Source organism: Dendrobates tinctorius, unplaced genomic scaffold (genome assembly GCF_039654945.1).
Source record: "Dendrobates tinctorius isolate UK_male_01 unplaced genomic scaffold, ASM3965494v1 ptg000039l, whole genome shotgun sequence".
Lineage (NCBI taxonomy): Eukaryota > Metazoa > Chordata > Amphibia > Anura > Dendrobatidae > Dendrobates > Dendrobates tinctorius.
The window spans coordinates 33,687,592-33,712,144 of record NW_027361707.1 but is presented as its reverse complement, the minus strand read 5'-3'; the positions used below and the strand labels follow the sequence as shown (position 1 = coordinate 33,712,144).

The following is a 24,553-nucleotide window of genomic DNA, read 5'->3' as shown; positions in this document are numbered from 1 at the left end:
CCACTCTCCATTCTGTCTCAGAAAGTGGTTTTTCTAGTGGCTATCACCTCGTTACGCAGAGTGTCGGAATTGTCAGCACTTTCCTGCAGACGACCTTTCCTAGCCTTTCACCAGGACAAGGTGGTTTTTTTCGCACGGTACCATCCTTCCTTCCGAAGGTTGTGTCCAACTTTCACCTTAACGAAGAGATTTCACTGCCTTCCCTTTGCCCGGTTCCGGTACATAGAGTGGAGAAGGCTCTGCATACGCTTGACCTAGTCAGGGCATTGCGGATTTACGTGTCCAGGACTGCACCTTTCCGGAAATCCGATTCCCTCTTCATTCTTACGGAAGGTAGTCGCAAGGGGTTGCCGGCTTCCAAGGCTACCCTTGCCAGGTGGATCAAGTCCACCATACATGAGGCCTACCGACTTAACAGTTCCCCTCTTCCGGCCGGTATCACGGCACACTCTACACGGGCAGTAGGGGCCTCCTGGGCCATTCGGCATCAGGCTTCGGCACAACAAGTGTGCAAGGCGGCCACTTGGACTAGCCTACACACGTTTACGAAACACTACAGTGTTCATACCCTGTCCTCAGCGGATGCGAGCCTGGGTAGACTGGTTCTGCAGGCGGCAGTACCCCAAGTCTAGGGGACTGTCAGCACAATATTCGTCCACTGCTTCCCACCCAGGGACTGCTTTGGGACGTCCCAAGGTTCTGTGTCCCCCAATTAGGCGACAGAGTAAAGGAGATTTTTGTGTACTCACCGTAAAATCTCTTTCTCTTAGCCTTTAATTGGGGGACACAGCTCCCACCCTGTTGCCCTTACGGGCCGTTGTTTCCTGTTGAGTTCTCATATTGTTCTTGAGCTCGTACATAGTAGCCTTCTTACAGGCATGGTTATGTTATTTGGTTACGTTCCTCCTTATGCTTTGGCACAAAACTGGAGAAGGCTGACGCCGTCTAGGGGTGTATACTGCAGAGGAGGAGCCAAAGTTAATCTTTTTTCAGATTATGCATAGTGTCGCCTCCTAGTGGTCAGCAGCATAACACCCAAGGTTCTGTGTCCCCCAATTAAAGGCTAAGAGAAAGAGATTTTACGGTGAGTACACAAAAATCTCCTTTTTGTAGGTTACTGTGCACAATCCTGCTGACAGGATCCCTTTAATAAATGTGGCACATCTTACTCCGGCAGATCCTGGATCATTGCTGGCATACGAAACGCTAATCTTGATGAAAACCCCCTATAACACTTTCAAGGGTTATGGAAGCCAGTGACACATAGCACTTTTCCTGCAGGATCAGAGCAAAAGACAAAGGCCGGCTTTTATCAAGCATGGCGTCAGTTTAGTCACCCGCTGGACCTTACCGACTGATCCTGTGACACATTTATGACTGGTTCTATTTTCTTTGATAAATCTGTCATGACAAAAATCCATGACATATTACCTATCACACTGTTAAAAACGACGCCACTCTTTCTGTGCCGATATGTGCGTGGAGTAGATTTGGGATACCATTGTTACCAGACAGAGGCACGGGCGTGTACATTGAAGATGGCACCAGATTACAGGTGTAAGGCTAGTTTCACACTAGCGTTTCAGGGTGCAACGCACGGCCGCTGCTGAGCCCCGCCCAAGGCTGCGCCCCCTCCTGTCATCTCCGGTCGCATGAGGCTGCATGCGATCAGCATATCCTATATTTGGCGTTGGATACGCTGACCGTGCGCTGGTCTGATTTTGCTAGCACTGCGCCCAGAGCACAAAAATGCAACAGAGTGCACGATCAACGCTAAATATAGGATACACTGATCACATGCAGACTCATGCGATCGGAGGAGGAGATGACAGGAGGGGGCGGGGCTTAGCGGCGGCCGTGCGCTGCGCCCTGAAACGCTAGTGTTATACTAGCCTCATTGGTACAATTTAAAGGGAATCTAAAAAAAAAAGGCAGAAACATAATGATTAAATACCCTACAGTAAATTATTAAATCACATAGTGCATGAAAATAATATGCGGTACTTAGTTAACATGTTTTAAAAAAAAATAAATAATTCAAACGCCATCCCACCACTCCACGGTGACCATAATTAGGACAGTCCTATCTCTCATATTAAAAACCTTTACCGTTTGTCTAGTGACATGCATGTGGATAAACGCTGAGAAGGACTGGACCCAGCTAGTGGACACATAGCTATGGGGAATCCCATCAGTATAATGTTTAGCTCAAAGAAAAGGTAGGTCACACCTTTATATGCACAGGTGCACAGACTGGAAAAAATAAAAAAAAAACAACTGGGATATAAACCGGTGTGTATGCAACGTGTAAGTGCACGTTCACACTGGCCACTGACCAGAAAAAACTAAAGACAGACACAATGATTGAACACCCTGCAGTAAATAAACAGCATAGTGCATGAAAATATAATGTACTTGGTTAACATGTTCACACTTAGTTCAGTGGCCAGTGTGAACGTGCACTTGCTTTCTGCATTCAAACCAGTTTTATCTTCTGAAGATCTGCAGAGCACTGCACAGCATTCAGAACACTGATAGATCTGCAGAAGATAAAACTACATCAAGCAGCCCACTAAGTGATACGTTTCTGCCCTTACTTCGTGCTGCTCTCAGATTAGGTGGAAAAGACCTGATGACAGATTCTCTTTAATGCATAGGGAGGTGTGGACCACAGTCACAGTATTTTGCCCCACTTCCCACAGAGGTCAGTAGCTGGTGCCGGTGTTCCCCTGAATATCCTGCACAGATGGCAGCAGTGGCACCAGAGCTTTCCCATCATGGCGTATGATGGGGGTTGTAGACGGCTGGTATCTCCAGGAACTCATTATTCATCCATTGAGCCTCAGCGTCCTCTCCTCCGGAGTATTCTGGGCGATTGCTTCCCTGCGTTGTGCTCCTTGTGAAGCTTCTCTGGTATTGGGTATCGGCAGTCACAGACGAGGCTCATGTCACCGCTGGTGCACGCAGCATTCAGAAGGAGTCAGTCGGCACAGAATGACTGTTCAAGCCAAGCACAGGCACCCCGGTGCACCCCTAGTGTGTCCAAACAATTTGGTGCACCTTCCCATCAATTATTTTTTCCCCTGTGTCTCCGTTCCCTCCATTGAGATATAGGGGAATACATGTAGGTGGGAAGGAGCACTGAACTGTTGCTGACATTCACCCCAAAAATATGTCCTTAGAGCTGCAGTCGCCCATCGAAAGCCAGGAGTGTATATTTGTCCTTCTTTGGGGTGGATGGTGCTGTCCTACTTGTAAGGCCACTACTGGAAAAAATCTCTGCACACTTAGTCAGTGTGGACGTATGTGATAGTAATTCCATACTTTGAAGGGTAGGAAGTCTTCCAGCCTTATATACCTCCAGTAATGGAGGAGTCAGTACCGTGGACTCCCTATAATTCTGTGTTAGAGTCGCAGGTCAGAGTATGGCGCCCCCAAGCAGCAGGCACAGAAGTGCGTCCAGGGGAGAATTCACCCTTGTAGTATGGCACACCATGGAACGTGATAGAATATCTACAGGGTGGGCCATTTATATGGATGCACCTAAATAAAATGGGAATGGTTGGTGATATCAACTTCCTGTTTTTGGCACATTAGTATATGGGAGGGGGGAAACTTTTCAAGATGGGTGGTGACCATGGCGGCCATTTAGAAGCCGGCCATTTTGGATCCAACTTTATTTTTTCCAATGGGAAGAGGGTCATGTGACACATCAAACTTATTGAGAATTTCACAAGAAAAACAATGGTGTGCTCGATTTTAACATAACTTTGTTTCACTAGCTGAACAGCCCGGCGTTGCCCGGGCACAGTAACTAACTACGGTTAGTTATAACAATTTATAATGAATATATATATATATATATATATATATATATATATATATATATATATAGCCACATTCACCATAATATCCCACATCATCCCGTCAGCCAGGGCCACCGGACTACCACCGCTAATATCCCGCATCATCCCGTCAGCCTGGGGTCAGAACCAGAGCGCTGAGTGGAACGGTCCTAACTTCCATAACGGGGATCCCTTTAAGAGGGGCCTGGGGTCAGAATCAGAGCGCTGAGTGGATTTGCCCTGACTTGCATACCAATGATTCCTTTAATAGAATCCTGGGATCAGAACCAGAGCGCTGAGGGATTTGCCCTGACTTGCATACAGGAGATCCCTTTACGAGAGGCCTGGGGGTCAGTACCAGAGCATTTGAAGTCAATTGCCCTCACTTCCATACTGGGGATCCCTTTAAGAGAGGCCTGGGGTCAGAACCAGAGCGCTGAGTGGAATTGTCCTAACTTCCATACCAATGATCCCTTTAAGAGTCCTGAGGGTCAGAACCACAGTGCTGAGTGTAACGGTCCAAACTTCCGTACTGGGGTCAAACCAGAGCACTGAGTGGATTTGCTCTGACTTTGCATTCCAATGATCCCTTTAATAGAAGTCTGGGGTCAGAATCCGAGTGCTGAGGGATTTGCCCTAACTTCCGTACCAGAGATCCCTTTAAGAGGGAAGATGTGCCTATGGGATGGAGGATGTGTGATGGGTATATGGGCAGGGAGGGGGTGATTCATGTCTGTCATGTGCTCTCTGCTACTTTCTGGGGGGCAGACAATGGCTGGGAGCTTATGTTTCCGGGGATGCTAGATTTTTTCCCACCCGGTCAGTGTCTGCTGAGGTGTTGTGGAGTGGGAAAACTGTTGCTCATAGCAACCAATCACAGCTCAGCTTTCATTTATTAAACCACTCTGGTGAAATGAAAGATGCTTCATGATTGTTGACACACACATACACACATACATTCAATTTTATGTGTATAGATGAGTTATTTACAAGTTTATGACCACTTATAAAATGTGTTCAAAGTGCTGCCCATTGTGTTGGATTGTCAAGGCAACACTCTTCTCCCACTCTTGACACACTGATAGCAACACCGCAGAAGAAAAGCTAGTCTAAGGGGGTCAGATCGGGAGACCTTGGTGGTCATTCAACTGGCCCACGACCAGGAAACTGTTCATGTAGGACCTGACACCCTATAATGTGGTGGTGCACCATCTTGCCAAGCATTCCTACAAGGAATCTGACCCCCTTAGACTAGCAAAATGCAAGACGGTGCGTTTGGCGCAGGTCGGCACACCGTCAAAAGGATGCATGCGCCGGCAATCGCATACCTCTGAGCACAGCATGCATACCTAATGCTAAAGATAGGGTATGCAGGTCGCATGCAGCGTCATGCGCCCATTGGCGGAGCGGCCGGGAGGCGGCGCGGCTGGGGTCGGAGCTTAACGCTAGTGTGAAACTAGCCTTACTCATCGTTTTTTACTTTGGCTTGACCATGTGGTCGTGGTTTTCATTATGCAGATATTTTTGGCTAATTCATCATGTCGGACTTTTTGACAAGTTACAATTTATTTTCTTTGCACAATTGTACTCCAGTACCATAGTGGAGAGCAAATTTTTTATAACTTAGTGAAAAGGTTCATTCTGCATTTCACTATAAAAAAAAAAAAAAAAAAAAAACAACCAGCAGAATAGTAATAAAAAAAATCTTTGCATTTGCTCCAGATTCATTAAACATTGCGCTATGTTTCATACATTTGGTGCAATATCCGCTAGGACAAAAATTAAAAAAAATACTCCATGCGCAAATGACGACTTGACCCCTAAATGCTGCACTACTGGAGAGCGCAAACGTGATGCAAATGAAGGGGAGTAATGTGCAGTGTCGTGCTGTGCGCGCAGTATGAGCGGATAACTATTGCCTCTGTCAGCTTCAGAGTGGTGGATGTCCAGTCTTGTAAAGTTTTTAGAAGTGTTTCCCTCTAATGAGTAGAGAAGGGGGCCGCACATGTCGCCGGGCTCTCTATTCTACTCTGTGGGAAACAGCAGAGTCAGTTTGCTGTCGGTGAATGGGAAACAGCAGTCAGTTTGCTGTCGGTGAATGGGAACATTCCCTGCTGTATTTTGAGGCTAAAAACCCCTCTGGATGGAACATCACACAGTTCTCCTGTGTATATACATAGATTATACACACATATATACATACACAGTACCGGCAGGTTGGACATGTTTTCATGCACTGGTTTTCCTTTTTATTGGAATGTGCACAGACTGAAGTCAGCAAAATCACAGACACATGGAAACAAGGCATAAAGAAACGCGAGAAACAAACCAGGATATGTGCTAAATCTTACATTTTAAAAGTAGAATAAAATGGCGCCATATAGCATGGTACCGACTCCGACACAATTTTATTGAAGTAATTTACTACAACATTAAAGGGAACCTGGGACCAGAAATAACACTGTTAACATGCAGATATGGGGTTAATCTGCAGGTTAACAATGTTTTTATGCCATCCGGGGCCTGCACGCAACCGGGGATAAAATGATCTTTATTCTCCCCGCCAGCATTCGGTGTTCGGTCATGGGGGGCAGGGACGGCGCCGACTCAGTCACCGCTCTGATTATCCAGAGGGGCCATTGTGTCCGGGGGCGCTCCATATACTCAGAGCAGTTCTGTAAGTTTTGCTGCACATTACAATTTTGAGTTGATTCAGCCGGAATGAAAGCAAAGAACAACATTTTAATACAATTATTACGGTATGTTTATACTGCGCGATAAAGGATGGTGTAAAAGAAATGATCTACAATGAAAAGCTAAACAAGCCCTTGGTAGGATATGTGCCCACGATCAGTGGGTTGGACACTGCGTATTTATGTAGCGCCCAGCTGTGACAGCATTTCTAGAAATCCCATGTCCACTCTGCGTCCACAGACCGGATCACCAGCGGACACTGACATGTGGCACGCCTTTCAAGACCGCAGCATGTCCATTTCTCTTGCGGAGATGCACGTCTCCATAACAGAAATCACATCAATAGAATGTGTTGGTTGCGGTAAACTCACTCAGTTCAGTGATCACATGTGGATTTACCAGCGTTCAATAGACGGCCATGCTTTGGACGCTCCTCTTCCAAAGCTCTGCTAGTTCCGGATTGTGGGCACCCGACCTTATGGTCCCAAAAGGTAGAAGGGGCAAAACAGCATGGGGGGAATTTATGGGCTTTTATGGAATCTTACTATGATGGTCGAAATTTGGACCCCAACCCATGAAAACTGAAAGGCTGTGTCCTTCTTTTTAGTTTTCTGTATTCCTACGTCCTGCGTCTTGTGGAGCTGCGACTGTCAGTACAGCACCTTACAGAGACGCGTCCTGGAATAAGTGTAGCGCCACAGCTTATTGGCAGTACCTTTTTCAGTACGGGGGTCTGCATTGCTGCTGTTTCTCTTTTACTTCTGCTTAGCAGTTTAATGTCACTGATTAATCTGTAATTGCACATTGATGTCTTATCTTAAAGGGGTCCTCCTAGATTGACTGCTCCAAGGGCAACTCATCAATATCTCAGCCCAACAACCCCGCTAACAGAAAACCCTGCAGAATGTTTTATTTCTTGTGTAACACTGCGGTGTGACTCTAGAAGGCGCATTTTCTCTTGTGGTCAGTAACATTGTGTTTTTTCACATTCCCAGTGGTGGTCGTGTCCTCCAGCCTGCACAAGTGTGTGACATCCTGAAGGGGGTGATACTAGTGATATGCTACTTTATGATGCACTACGTGGACTACTCCATGATGTACCACCTGATCCGAGGCCAGTCTGTCATCAAGCTGTACATCATTTACAACATGCTGGAGGTAAGGCGCTAGAAGGCGCTGGTTCTGACCTGCCGTCCCTCCTGATCGGGCTTTAGTCCTGCAGAATATCTCGCTGGCTCCTGCTGTCATTTTCCTGCTCACGATCTCTGGTAGCGTGACGGTGAACACGTATGAGCTGTCGGTCTCGTGTGATTCTATAGATGTCCACCACCCTGGCCGTGTGTGGGTAACTTGTCTATCACCAGTGCTGCACCACACATGGTTTGATCCTCACCGCCTGCTATAAGCCATCTTGTCTCTCCCTCCAGGTTGCTGATCGCCTGTTTTCTTCCTTTGGACAAGACATTTTGGATGCTTTGTACTGGACGGCTACAGAACACAAGGAAAGAAAACGAGCCCACCTTGGCGTCATCCCTCACTTCTTCATGGCCGTCTTGTATGTCTGTATCCTTTACATATAGCGCCTCAGTGTTGTCCGCTACCCACTTGTATGGCCACGACTGTCCAGTAAGTGCCAGATTTAGGTTTCTAAGGCCTTGTTCACATCATGGCTTTGCCTTACTATTAGTTTCAGTCAATCCGAAATCATTCTTTTTATACTTGCAGATAGCTGTTTGCAGCATGAGTTAACTGAGAATTCATCAGTGAGCTTGTCCTTCTCATGGTGCGTTTTTGTTTATAAAATTAAAAAAGAAGCTGGCTGCAAAGACTTAGCCAAACATGAGAAAGATGGCCTTTTCTCCAAGCATCTCGCTCTTGAAAAACTTTGCTGGTGTGCCGGAGTCTACAAAAACTCCACGTGCACAGCTCCTTAGAAAAAGCTCAGTGACTGATTTTTAGTTATCAATCCTGTCACTTCATTAAAAAAAATGACATTAAAGGGAATCTGTCACCCCACCGCCATCAGGGGCTTATCTGCAGCATTCTGTAATGCTTTAGATAAGCCCCCGATCAAACCTGAAAGATAAGAACAAAGAGTTAGATTATACTCACGGGGGGCGGAGTCGGGTGTGGTGGGTGTCGCGGTCCGGCGCCTCCCATCTTCTAGCGGTGACGTCCTCCTTCTGTCGTGGCTCCTGCGCAGGCATACTTTAGCTGCCCTGTTGAGGGCAGAGTAAAGTACTACAGGGCGCAGGCGCCGGGAAAGGTAAGAGAGGTCCTGCGCACTGCAGTACTCTGCTCTGCCCTCAACAGGGCAGATAAAGTACACCTGCGCAGGAGCCGTGGCAGAAGAAAGAAGGAGGACACATCGTATGAAGATGGAAGGCGCCGGATCGGACGGCGACAGGACCGGACCGAACACCAGGGTGAGTATAATTAACTCTTTTTTTTTTTTTTTTTTTTTTTTTTTTTTTTTTTTTTCTTCTTTCAGATTACATCAGGGGCTTATCTACAGCATTACAGAATGCTGTAGATAAGCCCCTGATGGCGGTGCCGGCAGCTGATAGTCCAAAAATGGGGTGACAGATCCCCTTTAAATACTGAGTACCTCTTAATCTGACACTTTTTTTTTTTGTTTGTTTGTTTTTTTTTTTGTTTTGTGCTACCTTGCACCATTGCAGAGATATTCACATTTGTTCCTTCTGGAGCGCAGTATGTGAAATCTCTGCTTGTAGTGCAACTGGGCGCTTCTTCACAATCTTTGGGAGTCAATTGCACCCAGATGCTGCCAATCACGGCTAGGCAACTCATGCAGTAGTAGTTTCTGACACTGCCGAGCTGTGATTATTAATGGAGGGGAGGGGTGAAGGCTCACACCCCCAGAGAAGACTCTGAATAAACACCCACCAGTTGCACTACAAGGAGGGATTTCACATACTGCGCTCCAGAAGAGACTAATGTGAATATCTCTGCAATGGATTGACGCACTGCAAAACTGAAAAGAGCAGCAGAATCAGGGGAGGTCAGAGATTTTTACAACTCGGAAAGTGTTGTCCACCCCAGGACAAATTTTCGGGAAGCACTGTACCTTGCCAAATCGTGACAGATCACATAATTGTGGTTGTGTGATAACCGCTCGAAATGGCAAATGGAGCGGAATCCTAGCACCGTCTATGTTGCTCGGTATTGGGATTCGTTTTAAGCTGCGGTGCTTGCTGAAAGTTCGTCCCGGGGTTTAAAATCTCTTATCTCTAGATTTCTGCAATGTCAGGACAGCAAATGGTGCAAAATATTTAATGAAACTCAATTGGGAAAGTTTTTGTTAGCTCAAAATACATGCATTTAGGTAAAAAAAAAAAATCGTGAAGGTGAACATTAGTGATAAGCGAGCGTGTTTGGATAAGGTGTTAGCCAAGCATGCTCGTGTGCTTGGCTGTTAGACAGCCGCAACACATAGAATCATAGAATCGTAGAGTTGGAAGGGACCTCCTGGGCCATCTGGTCCAACCCCCTGCTCAAAGCAGGATTCGCTAAATCATCCCAGACAGATGTCTGTCCAGCCTCTGTTTGAAGACTTCCATTGAAGGAGAACTCACCACTTCTCGTGGCAGCTTGTTCCACTCATTGGTCACTCTAACTGTCAAAAGGTTTATTCTAATATCTAATCTGTGTCTCCTCCCATTCAGTTTCATCCCATTGCTTCTAGTCTTTCCTTGTGCAAATGAGAATAAAGTTGATCCTTCTACAATGTGACAGCCCTTTTTATACAGGGATTGCCCAACAGCCGCGAGACATGCAGCCGCGGGAACGCAAATAAATTATTCGATCACGCAGAAGGCTCTCGGCACCAGAGCATGCTCAGATAACACCTTATCCAAGCTCATTCGCTTATTGCTGCCGAGCATGTCCTTTAACAGAAATGATAAAAACTAGTCTTTGTAACAAGGAGACGTAGTGCACTAAAGGGGGGGGGCATCATCTGTTTCCAGGAATGTTGGGGTCTGTGTGCACAATGTTGCTGTGGTTGTTTTCCTTATGGCGTCTGCCCGTAGTCTTACATGCCATCCTCATATTGGTGCAAGCCACCACCCTGAATGTTGCCTTCAATTCCCACAATAAGTCACTTCTCACCATCATGATGTCTAATAATGTAAGTGCCGTATAGAGGTGATGCGTATTGATCATTGAGATACAGATATAGCTATATATTCTATATAGAATAGAAAGAGTATATATATATATTCTCTATTGTATCCATTATATGCATGTGATCAGGGGTATAGAAGATGTACTGTGCACTGTATGGTGGTAAGCTTTACAGTGCATTCCCAACATTTTATTCTTTTATCGCCTTATTGGAGGACACAGATTACCATGGGTGTATGCTGCTGCTGCTAGGAGGCTGACACTATGCAAAACAGGAAAATTAGCTCCTCCCCGGCAGTATACACCCACCGACAGATACCAAGTACCTCAGTTGGTGAGAAAGCAGTAGGAGAAGCAACGAAAAACTCCAAACATATGTACCAACCCAACAAGATACTCAAAGACCCAACACGGTACAACTTAGGGAGGGAGCTGTGTCCCCCAATGAAGGCTCCAAGAAAGAGATTTTACTGTAAGAACCAAAAATCCATCTTTCTTTATCGCCTTATTGGGGGACACAGATTACCATGGGACGTTCCAAAGCAGTCCCAAGGGCGGGAACAGCAATAAGAAACTACAGAACAGGAAGGGCTTAGGTCGGACGGTGTGCCACCGCCGCCTGCAGAACCTTCCTACCAACAACTGCATCAGACGAGGTCTGGGTATGAACCCTATAGAACCTCACAAAAGTGTGCAAGGACGACCAGGTCGCGGCCTGCAAATTTGTGAAGCCGAAGCCTGGTGACGAACGGCCCACGAAGCTGCCACATCCCGGGTGGAGTGAACTCTCACTCCCGGAGGGGGCCGTTTTTCCTGAAGTCCTCCCCAGCAGTATACACCCACCAACAGGCACTAATCACCTCAGTTTGTGCTTAGTGTCTGTAGGAGGCGGACCGGGATCTCCCCAGATCCGCATCTAACCATTTTCTTTTAGGTTTTGTGTGTGTGTATATTAATCTTTTCCCATTTATTTTCCAGATTCTACACCGGGAAACAGGGGGTAAATGTTCACCTTGCTTTCCCATATCATGCGGCTGAGCGAGCAATGTGGTGTTACCCACATCGCAACTCTCAGAACCGCAGGCAGGACCCTTTCCCTATCACCCTCAGGTGCTACGGGCTGACTTCAGGTGGCGGGTCCTAGCCAATTCCCCTCCTCACCCCTCTCCTGGGACAGGGCTGAGAGGAAGACGGCGGTCACTGGCGGTGACTGTCCGTTGCAGGCAGAAAGGTTTGGCGCCGTCTTCTGCACTATTGAGAGAGAGTGCGGGGCAGAGGACATTCCCAGCGGCACCCCCTCATCGCGGGCCCCTGTGGTCATCCTCTTCAGGAAGCATGTGGATGTCAGGTAAGCGGCCTAAAGGGCTACCATCAGTCCCATGCACGCTCCTTACAGCCTGGTAGCAGAGTCTCCTTTGAATTTCCCGCCCATTCTCTGCAGTCGCGCGCCTCTCTGCAGCCTTTCATCTCCCACGCCGGGTGTCCTTCCCCTGAAGCAGCAGGCAGCGGGGCCTCTCTCCCTTCCCTCATCCACCGCGGCGTCACGGGCTCATCGCGCCAGAATCAGGGCTCCGGGGGCAGAAACCGGAGCGGCGCTGATTTTACTTTCACTTTCTGTTCTGCTCCGGTGCGCGCCCACTGCAGAGCGCGTGCTTTGTTGGCGCCATTCTTCAGCCCGGCACAGGACTGCGCTCTGTTCATGGATCCTCTCATCTCCTTATGACTCGCCCCCCCCCCCCCCCCCCGCAGGTCACAGCCAGTCGTGCAGCGCTGCCGCCCAGCTCTAAGGTCCTGCGCCTCTGATTCCTTGTGTGAGACACGCCAGGGATCTCAGCTTTCGGGGCACTTCTGCTGTTCTGCTGCACATCAGATAACGGTGCTGGTGATGGTAGGCTCTTAATTTTTGTTTTTTTTGAGCCCCTAATTTTAGCTCCCGCGGCAGTACTTCCTATTCAGATACTGGCTGCAGTCATTCTGCAGTCCTTGCATATGTCCAACCCTGCAGGGACTCCTTACCCTAGACCCACCACTACCCACTATGCCTGCGCGCGCTGCAAAAAGAAGTGGGCGTCAGGTCACTTGTCTCCCTTCTGCCCGTCCTGCAGTCCTTCTGCGATGTCTGCCCCACCGGAGCACCCAGAGTCCTGGGATGAGCGCACCCCCCCTCCTCCAGAGTGGGCTGCTGCAATGTCTCTCAGTCCCTGGTCCGGGTCTTAGTTGCGAAAGTCGTTCCATCTTCAGCCACCTGTGCTCCGACCGCCTCTCACGGTGAGTCGTCTGCTCCTGACCCCGACCTCCACAGGGACAGGCCGGGTAGGATTGCTAGGAAGCGCGTTATCTCTAGCTCGTCTTCCAGCTCGCAAGGTCCGTCCGCTCCACCCAGGCTGCTTTTCTCGTCCCCCTCGTCAGAAAACGACCTTAGGTCAGACAATGTCTCTCTATCGGGATCTGACTCAGACGCAGATAACATGTCCAAGACTCAGGACATGGTCGATAGTCTCATATCGGCTTTTTTCAAAACGCTCGAAATAAAGGAAGAAAAAGCTCCTCTTCAGGACTGCTCCGTCCCCTTTAAACGAGCGAAACCCTCCTCCCGAACCTTTCCTAACCACAAAGAGTTTGAGACCACTTTATCCAAACACTGGGAGCCCCTTGAGAAGCGCTTCTCAGGCCGCAGGTACGTAGACGTCCTGTATCCATTCGATGCGGACCTTCTTACAAAATGGACGAAAGCACCCGAAGTGGACCCACCAGTTTCTCGTCTATCCTCTTTGAAGCATCCGGCGCCTCTTTCTGCACTATTTTTTGCTTTTGCCTTGGTGGCAAAAGTCATTTCAGCTTGGGCAAAAATTCTTCGCAGGGGCATTCTGTCGTCTGCCCCTCAGGACGCGTTGGCAGATCTGGCAGACCAAAATAATCATGCGGGTAAATACCTTTTGGCCGCCGCCTTAGATGCGGCCAGGTGTGTAGCAAGAGCTAACAGCAACATAGTAGCTATACACCGTATTCTTTGGTTGAAGTCTTGGAGTGCGGTTACCACCTCCAAGAAGTCTCTCACTAACCTGGCATTTCACGGCTCTAGACTCTTTGTCGCCAAGCTGGATCAGAATAATCTCCGATGCCACAAGTGGTAAAAGTACCTCTCTGCGGCCGTTTAGGTCCTTTCGTCCCTTCAGCAGAAGGATCATCCCAGCAGGACCGACCATCTGTCTCCAGAGACTGCAGAAAACCATCGTACACACACGCTCCCCGCTGGAGATCGAGAGGCCAACCCTCCAGGTCCTCAGGCTCCCGTTCCGGTAGATTTTCCTCAAAGTGACGGGTCACCCACACCCGGAAATTCTTCCAGGGTGGGAGGCAGACTTTCCTCTTTCATGGACGCATGGCTGTCTGTTGTCGATGACGCTTGGGTCAGGGAAGTCATCATGTCCGGATACAAATCGAATTTTCTTCCCCCCCCAATCTGGCGCTTCTTCCTGTCGCGATCACCAAGACAGCGGTCCCAAATTCCTGGGTTTCTTCAAGCCGTTTCCTCCCTTCTTTCCGCCTGAGTTATCGTCCCTGTTCTTTCAAACAAATGGTTTTCAGGGTTCTACTCGAATCTTTTCGTAGTTCCCAAAAAAGACGGCTCCCTTCGTCCAATCTTGGACCTCAAGTTGCTCAACCGCCACGTAAGGATCCTCCACTTCAAGATGGAGTCCCTGCGCTCGGTGATAGCCGCAATGGAACCCGGGGAGTTTCTCTGTTCTGTGGACATTCAGGATGCATATCTTCACATTCCTGTGTGTTTGCAACATCAGAAATATCTTCATTTTGCTATTCAAGAAAATCACTACCAGTTCATGGCTCTTCCCTTCGGGCTAGCCTCCGTTCCCCGCGTTTTCACGAAGGTGATGGCGACAGTCATGGCCATTCTTCGCTCCAGGGGGATCCTCATCATCCCTTATCTGGACGATCTCTTGATCAAGGTCTTGTCCCGTCAAGACTGTCTTCAGAGCCTTTAGATAACCCTAGATACTCTTTGCCGCCTCGGATGGATAGTCAACAAGAAGTCCGTTCTGACCCCCACTCAGCATCTGACCTTTCTGGGCATGGAATTCGACACGAATCTAGCCCGGGTGTTTCTTACGAAAGAAAAAAGTTGCAGCTCTCTCCAAGGGAATCCAAACCCTCAAAAGGCCAATGCCCATTTCCCTTCGGTCCTGCATGAAAGTTCTGGGGAAGATGGTAGCTTCCATGGAAGCAGTTCCTTTTGCACAATTTCACCTTCGCCCCCTTCAGCTGTCCCTTCTCTCAGCCTGGGACAAATCCACGTTGTCTCTGGACCGCCCCATTCTTCTTCCTCTCAGAGTAAGGCAATCCTTGACTTATTGGGCAATGCCAGCGTCAGTTCTACAAGGGAGGTCCTTTCTTCCGCTTCAGTTAGAAGTCATCACCACCGATGCCAGCCTTCTAGGATGGGGAGCAGTGTTCCATCAGAAAACGGCCCAAGGAAGCTGGAATCCACAGGAAGCTCTCCTCCCTGTCAATCTTCTGGAGATAAGAGCAATCTTTCTGGCCCTGCTCCGCTGGCAGCCTCTCCTCATAGGCAAACCAGTCCGCATTCAGTCAGACAACGCCACGGCTGTGGCATACATAAACCACCAGGGGGGCACGCGCAGCAAGCAAATAATGTCGTAGGTGACCAGGATACTGCGCTGGGCAGAACGTTACGTTCCGGCAATCTCCGCCATTCACATTCCAGGAGTGGAAAATTGGGCAGCCGACTTCCTGAGCCGTCAAGGCCTAACATCAGGCGAATGGGCTCTTCATCCCTTAGTCTTCGATCAGATATTCCAGCGCTGGGGCTCTCCAGATGTCAATATCATGGCATCGCGAATGAACCGCAAGGTTCCGTGCTTCGTAGCTAGGTCCAGGGACCCCCTAGCCGTCGCCTGTGACGCCCTAGTAATTCCGTGGTCCCAATTCCAACTTCCTTATCTGTTTCCGCCTCTTCCCTTGATCCCAAGAGTGGTCAAGAAAAAATCGGAAGGCGTCCCAGTGATTCTAGTAGCTCCAGACTGGCCAAGACGTCCTTGGTACGCGGAGCTGGTGAACATGCTCGCGGATGTTCCCTGGAGGCGTCCAGACCTTCCCTCGCGAGGCCCCCTTTACCACGAGAATTCTCAGTCTCTGAATTTAACGGCATGGCCATTGAGGCTTCGATCCTGAAAGAATCAGGTCTGTCCAGCCAGGTTATTCAGACTATGATCAGAGCCAGAAAACCTGCCTCTTCCCGCATTTACCACAGGTACTGGAAGGCGTTTTTCCGTTGGTGCGATGTTAAGGGAGTCTTTCCAATGTCCTTTTCCATTCCATCCATACTTGGTTTTCTCCAGTCTGGGTTGGATGCAGGTCTGTCACTCAGTACCCTCAAGGGCCAGGTCTCCGCTCTGTCTATCCTCTTCCAAAGAGAGCTCGCTCCCTTACCGCAGGTTAAGACCTTCCTCCAAGGGGACGCCCATGTGGCCCCTCCTCATCATTTGCTGATAGACCCGTGGGATCTCAATCTCGTCCTTAGCGCTCTCCAAAAGGCGCTGTTCGAGCCTATCTAGGACATTCCCTTATCTCTCCTCTCATGGAAGATAACCTTCTTGATTACCATTACATCCGTCAGAAGAGTTTCCGAATTGGCGGCCTTGTCATGTCGTTCCCCTTACCTGATTCTCCATCATGATAAGGTTGACCTCAGGCCCGTTCCTTCCTTTATTCCAAATGTGGTATCCTCTTTTCACATCAATGAGGACATTGTTCTCCCATTCTTTTGTCCTGCTCCTTCTCACCCTCTTGAGAAGTCACTTCACAAATGGGATGTAGTTAGAGCCTTGTGGGTCTATCTCGCCAGGACCTCTTCTCTTCGTCAGTCCGATTCAGTGCTGGTCATCCCTGAAGGTCGCCGGAAAGGGCTTCCGGCATCCAAATCCACGATCGCTCGCTGGATTCGTTCTACCATTCTGGAAGTGTACCGACTTCAGGAAAAACGGCCCCCTCCGGGAGTGAGAGCTCACTCCACCCGGGATGTGGCAGCTTCGTGGGCCGTTCGTCTCCAGGCTTCGGCTTCACAAATTTGCAGGGCCGCGACCTGGTCGTCCTTGCACACTTTTGTGAGGTTCTACAGGGTTCATACCCAGACCTCGTCTGATGCAGTTTTGGTAGGAAGGTTCTGCAGGCGGCGGTGGCACACCGTCCGACCTAAGCCCTTCCTGTTCTTTCGTTTCTTATTGCTGTTCCCGCCCTTGGGACTGCTTTGGAACGTGCCATGGTAATGTGTCCCCCAATAAGGCAATAAAGAAAGATGGATTTTTGGTTCTTACAGTAAAATCTTTCTTGGAGCCTTCATTGGGGGACACAGCTCCCTCCCTAAGTTGTACCGTGTTGGGTCTTTGAGTCTCTTGTTGGGTTGGTACATATGTTTAGAGTTTTTTGTTGCTTCTCCTACTGCTTTCTCACCAACTGAGGTGTTTAGTGCCTGTCGGTGGGTGTATACTGCCGGGGAGGAGCTAATTTTCTTGTTTTGCATAGTGTCAGCCTCCTAGCAGCAGCAGCATACACCCATGGTAATCTGTGTCCTCCAATGAAGGCTCCAAGAAAGAGATTTTACGGTAAGAACCAAAAATCCATCTTTTTACTGTAAGGTATTGTGATCACTAAACTGCATTATTTCGCTACATGTTTATGAAGTTTTTCATCCTATAAAGTTTTTTTTTTTTTTTTCTTATTACAGCTATCTATAAGCTGTGAGGTCAGCATACTCCGATTTAAAGGGGTCTTATCTCGGACATAAACATGTGATAGATGCAAGTCCTAACGCCATGAGTTCACTTTCTCGGTAGCAGAGAGAGCTGGACATACAGAACCACCGCTCTTCTGCCGGTGGCTGGGGAAGATCGGACATTAATGCTGTAACCTGTGAATACGTCATAAATGTCTGAGATGACGATACCTAATCCTCAGCACCCGCTTTATTAGAGGCCTCAGTTTACTGGTACATTTAGCTTGTGTTGCAGATGTCCTAAATCATTAGTGCCATGTTAGTCCTGTATGACATTCGCACAGGATATGCCATTAGGATGGTGGGGGCCCGAACACTGGGACCAGCACCAATCGGCAAAACGGGGAATTTTTCTCTATCGATACAGTATGGCGCAGCGGGTTGGATGCCCGACTGCTGCTCCATTCATTTCCTGTGGGACTTTTGAAAACTGCTGGGCACTTGACAGCTCCATAGTGGGTGAATGATTTGACGGTCTACCATGCACGCTGCCATACTACAGAACTAAAAGTTCCCCATTCTGGCAATCTGTGTTGGTCTCAGTGGTCGGACCCCCACTGACCCTGTGCGTAGGTGATGATGTGTTGTCACCGGACAATCCGTTAGTTACAAATAACATGGCGCTCTCTGGAGATGGTTGGTGACAGGTGAGGGTTGTGGCATTAGTTCTGTCCTAAACTTGTATTTTCTTCTCAGTTTGTGGAAATAAAAGGGAGCGTGTTCAAGAAGTTCGAGAAGAACAATCTGTTCCAGATGTCCAACAGTGGTACGTCTTCAGTATTGGCATTGATTTCATTGGATGCTCTCATATTTGGAAGGACGTTGGATTTTTCGTCTATCCTTGGCAGTGTCCCTTACTTCACATTTAGTTCTGTAGTTCCATCGGGAGGTGAACCCAATGACTGAACGTTGTGTTTTCTCCTGTGGTGGCTAATTATCTGTTTTATTAGGAATGTCCCAGGCAGTAGGACATCATGGTGTGGTCCACAGGGGAAAGCTGGGAACAAAGAAACTCTGACCTTCTCGGTGCATCCATGTATTACACGGCCAGCCATTCGTTAGTGGTTCCTGATGGGGGTGTAGTGGGTGCTCTGTGTGGTGAATGGAGTGGTGTTGATGGCGGGTGCCCTGTACAAGCCAGTCCGGGCAGCTGTAGCGGTACAGGATGCTTACATGGCAATTATGAAGAAGTGTGCCATGCTATGGTAGCGCCCCATGACCCAGTCTTCTGTCAATATATATGTAGACTGCTTGGTCGTATGATTTCCTTTGTAACCCTTCTCCGTTCATTGCAGATATCAAAGAGAGATTCACAAATTATGTGCTACTACTGATCGTATGCTTGAGGAACATGGAGCAGTTCTCCTGGAATCCAGGTCTTTACTTCATAGTCCTTTTTATATATGTGTATATAGATATATATAATGTATGTATATAACGAATGATGATGGGGGTTGGACAACCGTTTTTAAGTTGTCCTTCCCAGTAGATGACCGTTGGGTGACATGTACAGTACAGACCAAAAGTTTGGACACACCTCATTCAAAGAGTTTTCTTTATTTTCATAACTATGAAAATTGTAGATTCACTCTGAAGGCATCAAAACTATGAATTAACACATGTGGAATTATATAATAAACAAAAAAGTGTGAAACTGAAAATATGTCTTATATTCTAGGTTCTTCAAAGTAGCCACCTTTTGCTTTGATTACTGCTTTGCACACTCTTGGCATTCTCTTGATGAGCTTCAAGAGGTAGTCACCGGAAATGGTTTTCACTTCACAGGTGTGCCCTGTCAGGTTTAATAAGTGGGATTTCTTGCCTTATAAATGGGGTTGGGACCATCAGTTGTGTTGTGCAGAAGTCTGGTGGATACACAGCTGATAGTCCTCTGAATAGACTGTTAGAATTTGTATCATGGCAAGAAAAGAGCAGCAAAAACCATCAAGCGCTACAAAGAAACTGTCTCACATGAGGACCGCCCCAGGAAAGGAAGACCAAGAGTCACCTCTGCTGCGGAGGATAAGTTCATCCGAGTCACCAGCCTCAGAAATCGCAGGTTAACAGCAGCTCAGATTATAGACCAGGTCAATGCCACACAGAGTTCTAGCAGCAGACACATCTCTACAACAACTGTTAAGAGGAGACTTTGTGCAGCAGGCCTTCATGGTAAGATAGCTGCTAGGAAACCACTGCTAAGGACAGGCAACAAGCAGAAGAGACTTGTTTGGGCTAGAGAACACAAGGAATGGACATTAGACCAGTGGAAATCTGTGCTTTGGTCTAATGAGTCCAAATTTGAGATCTTTGGTTCCAACCACTGTGTCTTTGTGCGACGCAGAAAATGTGAACGGAAGGACTCTACATGCCTGGTTCCCACCGTGAAGCATGGAGGAGGAGGTGAGATGGTGTGGGGGTGCTTTGCTGGTGACACTGTTGGGGATTTATTCAAAATTGAAGGCATACTGGACCAGCATGGCTACCACAGCATTTTGCAGCGGCATGCTATTCCATCCGGTTTGTGTTAAGTTGGACCATCATTTATTTTTCAACAGGACAATGACCCCAAACACACCTCCAGGCTGTGTAAGTTCTATTTGACCAAGAAGGCGAGTGATGGGGTGCTATGCCAGATGACCTGGCCCCAATCGAGATGGTTTGGGGTGAGCTGGACCGCAGTGAAGGCAAAAGGGCCAACAGGTGCTAAGCATCTCTGAGAACTCCTTCAAGACTGTTGGAAGACCATTTCCGGTGACTACCTCTTGAAGCTCATCAAGAGAATGCCAAGAGTGTGCAAAGCAGTAATCAAAGCAAAATGTGGCTACTTTGAAGAACCTAGAATATAAGACATATTTTCAGTTGTTTCACACTTTTTTGTTAATTATATAATTCCACATATGTTAATTCATAGTTTTATTGCTTTCAGAGTGAATCTACAATTTTCATAGTCATGAAAATAAAGAAAGCTCTTTGAATGAGAAGGTGTGTCCAAACTTTTGGTCTGTACTGTGTGTCATAGTGAAGATTGACATTACATACACTATAGGGCTAAAGTTTTAAGCAGGTGTGGAAGAAATGCTGCATAGTAAGAATGCCATCTAATTGTTAGCAATTCAAATGCTAAGTGAATGAACAAATCTAAATCGCATCAATATTTGGTGTCACCGCCCTTTGCTTTCAAAACCGCATCAAAGCATCAGTTTTTCTAGGGACATTTGCACTAAATTTTTTATAGAACTTAGCAGGGAGTTTAACAAACATCTTGGATAACTAACCCACAGATCTGTGTATGAGGCTTGTGCAAATTCTTCTGTATATTCATGTAATCTCAGACAACTGGATGATGTTGAGATCAGGGCTCTGGTGGGGCCAGATCATCACTTCCAAGACTCCTTGTTCTTTTAGTTATTATTGACATTGGCTGAATGTTTTGGGTTGTTATCCTGCTGCAGAATAAATTTTGAACCAGTCAGACGCCTTCCTGGTGGCCTTACATGGATAAGTATCTGCCTGTATATAGAAGCATAGAGGGAACCTTTAATCCTGACCAAACCACCAACTCCATTTGCTGAAATGCAGCCTCTGATTTGCAAGTAGCTTCCACTATGCTTCACTGCTGCCTGCAGACTTTCATTATTGTGGTGCTTTATTTATTTGACTTGAATTTCTCTTTTGTTTATTCCTTTTTGCACTTTAATTGATTGAAAAAAATAAATCTCAGTAGTTTAAAGGCCCTTTTACATTTAGCGATGCACCAGCGATCCGACCATCGATCCGACCCGGTCAGGATCGCTGGTGCATCGCTAAATGATCGCTAGTGAGCTTTCACACAGAAAGACCTCACAGCGATTCAGCAGTGACGCAGCGCACGATACTCACCTTTCACACACAGCGATCCTGACGTCCTCCCGCCCGCCTCCGCGCGTCGCTCGTCGTCACAGCAGGAAGCTGACGACGAGAAATGGAGCCGCCCGATCAGCGATGGACAGCGGGGGAGCCGGTCGTTGGTAAGTATCACACATAGCGATATCGCTAGCAATATCGCTATAACGTCACAAAACCGGTGACGTTTTAGCGATATTGCTAGCGATATCGCTTAGTGTAAAACCCCCTTAAGTCTTCTTACGTTACGGCATTTTTCCACATCTGCCTAACATGTTTGTACTGTATATTTTATAACCTTTGTAATATCTACTGCAGCTATACATTAGTTTAGTGTTATTTCTTATTTCCGGCTCTTCAGATCACCTGTGGGTGCTGTTCCCTGACGTGTGCATGGTCATTGCCTCTGAGATTGCGGTGGACGTGGTGAAGCACGCCTTTATAACCAAATTCAACGACATCACTGCAGATGTAAGTGTTCTGCCAGTTCATCTCATTGCCGCCATTCCTTGCTGGCCTCTGTCTGGCCATGGGGGTTGTCTGTATAGCGTTCATTTCACTATGTAGAAAAGTGCAGCAGACCGCTCTCACCCATACAGGGTCACTGCCTGCCCATGCAGCCTGTGTGGCTCGGTCATTGGCTGCCCATCAGATGACTCTATCACAAAGGTGGGCAGCTCTGGTAATAGGAGTATTTTAGGATGGTGCCCTGCTGTGTTCAGTTTCTCAAGTGTTTTTTTTTTTTTTGTTGTGTTTTTTGTGTTGTTTTTCTACATTATGTTAATAAAAAAAAATAAAAAGGAACATGCATATTTCTAAAACTTTAAGGCGGATGTATGAAAACAATCTTAAAGCGGTTAACCACTTTTGCAGATTTTTTTTTTCTTAAATGCATTTATTTTTGGCTAAAAATTATTTTTGCAATTGGATTTCATTGCCCATTTTGCACCGTTGCCTTCTATAGCTTCTGTGTTGCACTTTCTAGAGCTGACCGTAGCACAAGGTGGCTGAGAATCCGTAAATGAGCTCGTTCAGATGGTTCAATGTCGTGTTTTTTTTTTGTTTTTTTTTTCTTCGTTTTTTTCCTTCTGCGCAGTTATGACTACAGACCACCTCCTAGTTGAATGTGCAGGGAAACAAGTAGCCAAACAGTGCAAAAAATTTTAATGAAATCCAATTACAAAAATGATTTTTATCCCCAAATACATTCATTTAAATAAAAAATAAAGCATTGTTCCTAGAGGTAAAAAAAAAAAAACTTTAGGAAAAACTGTCTAGTTACCAATCACAGTGCAGCTTTCCATACCTCAATGGTAAGACCCCTGACCCGGTCTTTTGTATTGAAGTTTCTAACGAGTGTGTGCAAAGGCCACTGTGATGGCAGAGGAGCAGGGTCGGATGTGACATGACCTACTGTGATTAGTGTATCATGTATCAGTGTAATCCTGCCTCTGATGATAAGGAGACTGCTGACAACTCTTCCTGATAGGACAGGAAATATGAGGCTTAAAAAAAGACTTCATAGAGTTTAAATGGTCGGGCTGCATAGAAGCGTAGTTAGACGTGATCATGTTGCTGCAGGAGCGGAGATCTGGCTTTCAGTTTATTACTGTCTGCATTTTCTTTATCGCTATGTACACTGCACTAAACAAGTGTTCTGTATGCAGTGATGGGGCGCGCTGACAGTGCTTCCTCCAAAAGATCCAGTCATCATGGAATCACTGTGTAGAAAGAGGGAGCAGGAGCTGCTGGGTCATAGGAGACTTTCTCAGCTCTGCTACGCCGCCAGCAGGCTCTGTGTCCCCTGTAACTGGGGATAATATACCATCCCCAGTTACAAGGGAAATAAGATGAAAATTTCAATATTGAAATGTCACAATGTCTTTTGTGACCTTATGGGCTGCACAATGTGTAAAATAAGTTAAAAATAAAATGATTACATAAATTAAAAAAAAAAAAAATTGAAGTAAATTTTATTGGCACATCAAATCACTGCTGCTAGCCCCGCCCCAATGCAAAAAAAACAAGTTAAAAACAAGTTACTGAATGTACATTACGACAGTGATATAAAAATGAAGCCCCATGTATCACGATGCACACGGCTTTTTAGATTACATGTAGGAAAAAAAATGTCCAATTTGCCATTTTTTTTTTTTTTTTTTTCATTTTTTTGTGTTCCAATCCACAAAAAGGAAATAAACCTGTGTATAGCAAAATGTGTAATGGCAATAATTTTCTGTGAGATAAACTTCCATTTTCTGCAACAATTTCAAGGGTGCCAACACTTTCTGTCATGACTGTACAGGTGCTTCTCACAAAATTAGAATATCGTCAAAAAGTTAATTAAATCCCTGCAAGTCGTGTCTGATGTGTCCCGTTATTTCTCCGGCAGGTATACAGTGAATACAGAGCCAGTCTTGCCTTTGAACTCGTTAGCAGCCGTCAAAAAAATGTACGTACATAAAAAAAGCTTATCAAATAATTAAAGGGTTTTATTAATTTTTAGAGCACAGACTTGAGCTATGTAAAACTTTGTTTCAGGCTTACACTGACTACAGCGACTCTGTCTCCCGGAGGATGGGATTTATTCCTCTCCCGCTTGCCGTGCTTGTAAGTTTATGGGCGACACTGGTGTATTATCTGGGTGGCTCAGTCATTGGCAGCCAAAGCCAAAAAAGCAAGAAGGAGATCGCTATAATGGATGGGACACGGCCATACTAATGACAGGTCCAGCTGGGTGATACTGTCACTCATGTCACTGCTTAGGGAAACCTCTGCTTGGTGATGGGCTGGCTGGAAATTAACGAGTTACAATAGCAGTGTAATGAAACCATAGTGGAGATATGTAAATATCAAGGGGATTTTACTGCTTTTGGAAAATCTATTTCTGAAGGCATAAAAAAAAACCTGAGCTTTTCTCACCCTTCCCAGGTCCAGAGCTTAGTCTCCGCCAGAAGTTTTATTCAGTTATTTATTCAATACCAATTGTGTTGGCAAAACTCTTAACCCCGTGTGTTCTCCTTCCAGCTGATCCGAGTGGTCACCAGTTCGGTCAAAGTGCAAGGAGTCCTTGCTTACACCTGCGTTGTGCTCTTCTACTTTGGGTGAGTTTTTCCACTATGGTTTGGTCAGTCCAATCTGAGTTTCCTATTGGTTTCATACCCTGGATTTTTAT

General features: G+C 46.8%; 1 protein-coding gene across 2 annotated transcripts in view; it reads left to right on the top strand.

Annotated features, from left to right (window-relative positions):
- Positions 1-24,553, top strand: part of TAPT1 (transmembrane anterior posterior transformation 1) — a 64,087-nt gene that overhangs the window by 25,485 nt on the left and 14,049 nt on the right. For both annotated transcript variants that reach the window (XM_073574626.1, XM_073574625.1), the window contains exons 4-12: positions 7,535-7,697; positions 7,967-8,102; positions 10,592-10,689; positions 18,193-18,262; positions 18,792-18,872; positions 21,740-21,849; positions 23,771-23,830; positions 23,920-23,988; positions 24,406-24,482. In XM_073574626.1, the coding sequence (XP_073430727.1) occupies positions 7,535-7,697; positions 7,967-8,102; positions 10,592-10,689; positions 18,193-18,262; positions 18,792-18,872; positions 21,740-21,849; positions 23,771-23,830; positions 23,920-23,988; positions 24,406-24,482 (864 nt within the window). The remainder of the gene's footprint in view (positions 1-7,534; positions 7,698-7,966; positions 8,103-10,591; positions 10,690-18,192; positions 18,263-18,791; positions 18,873-21,739; positions 21,850-23,770; positions 23,831-23,919; positions 23,989-24,405; positions 24,483-24,553) is intronic.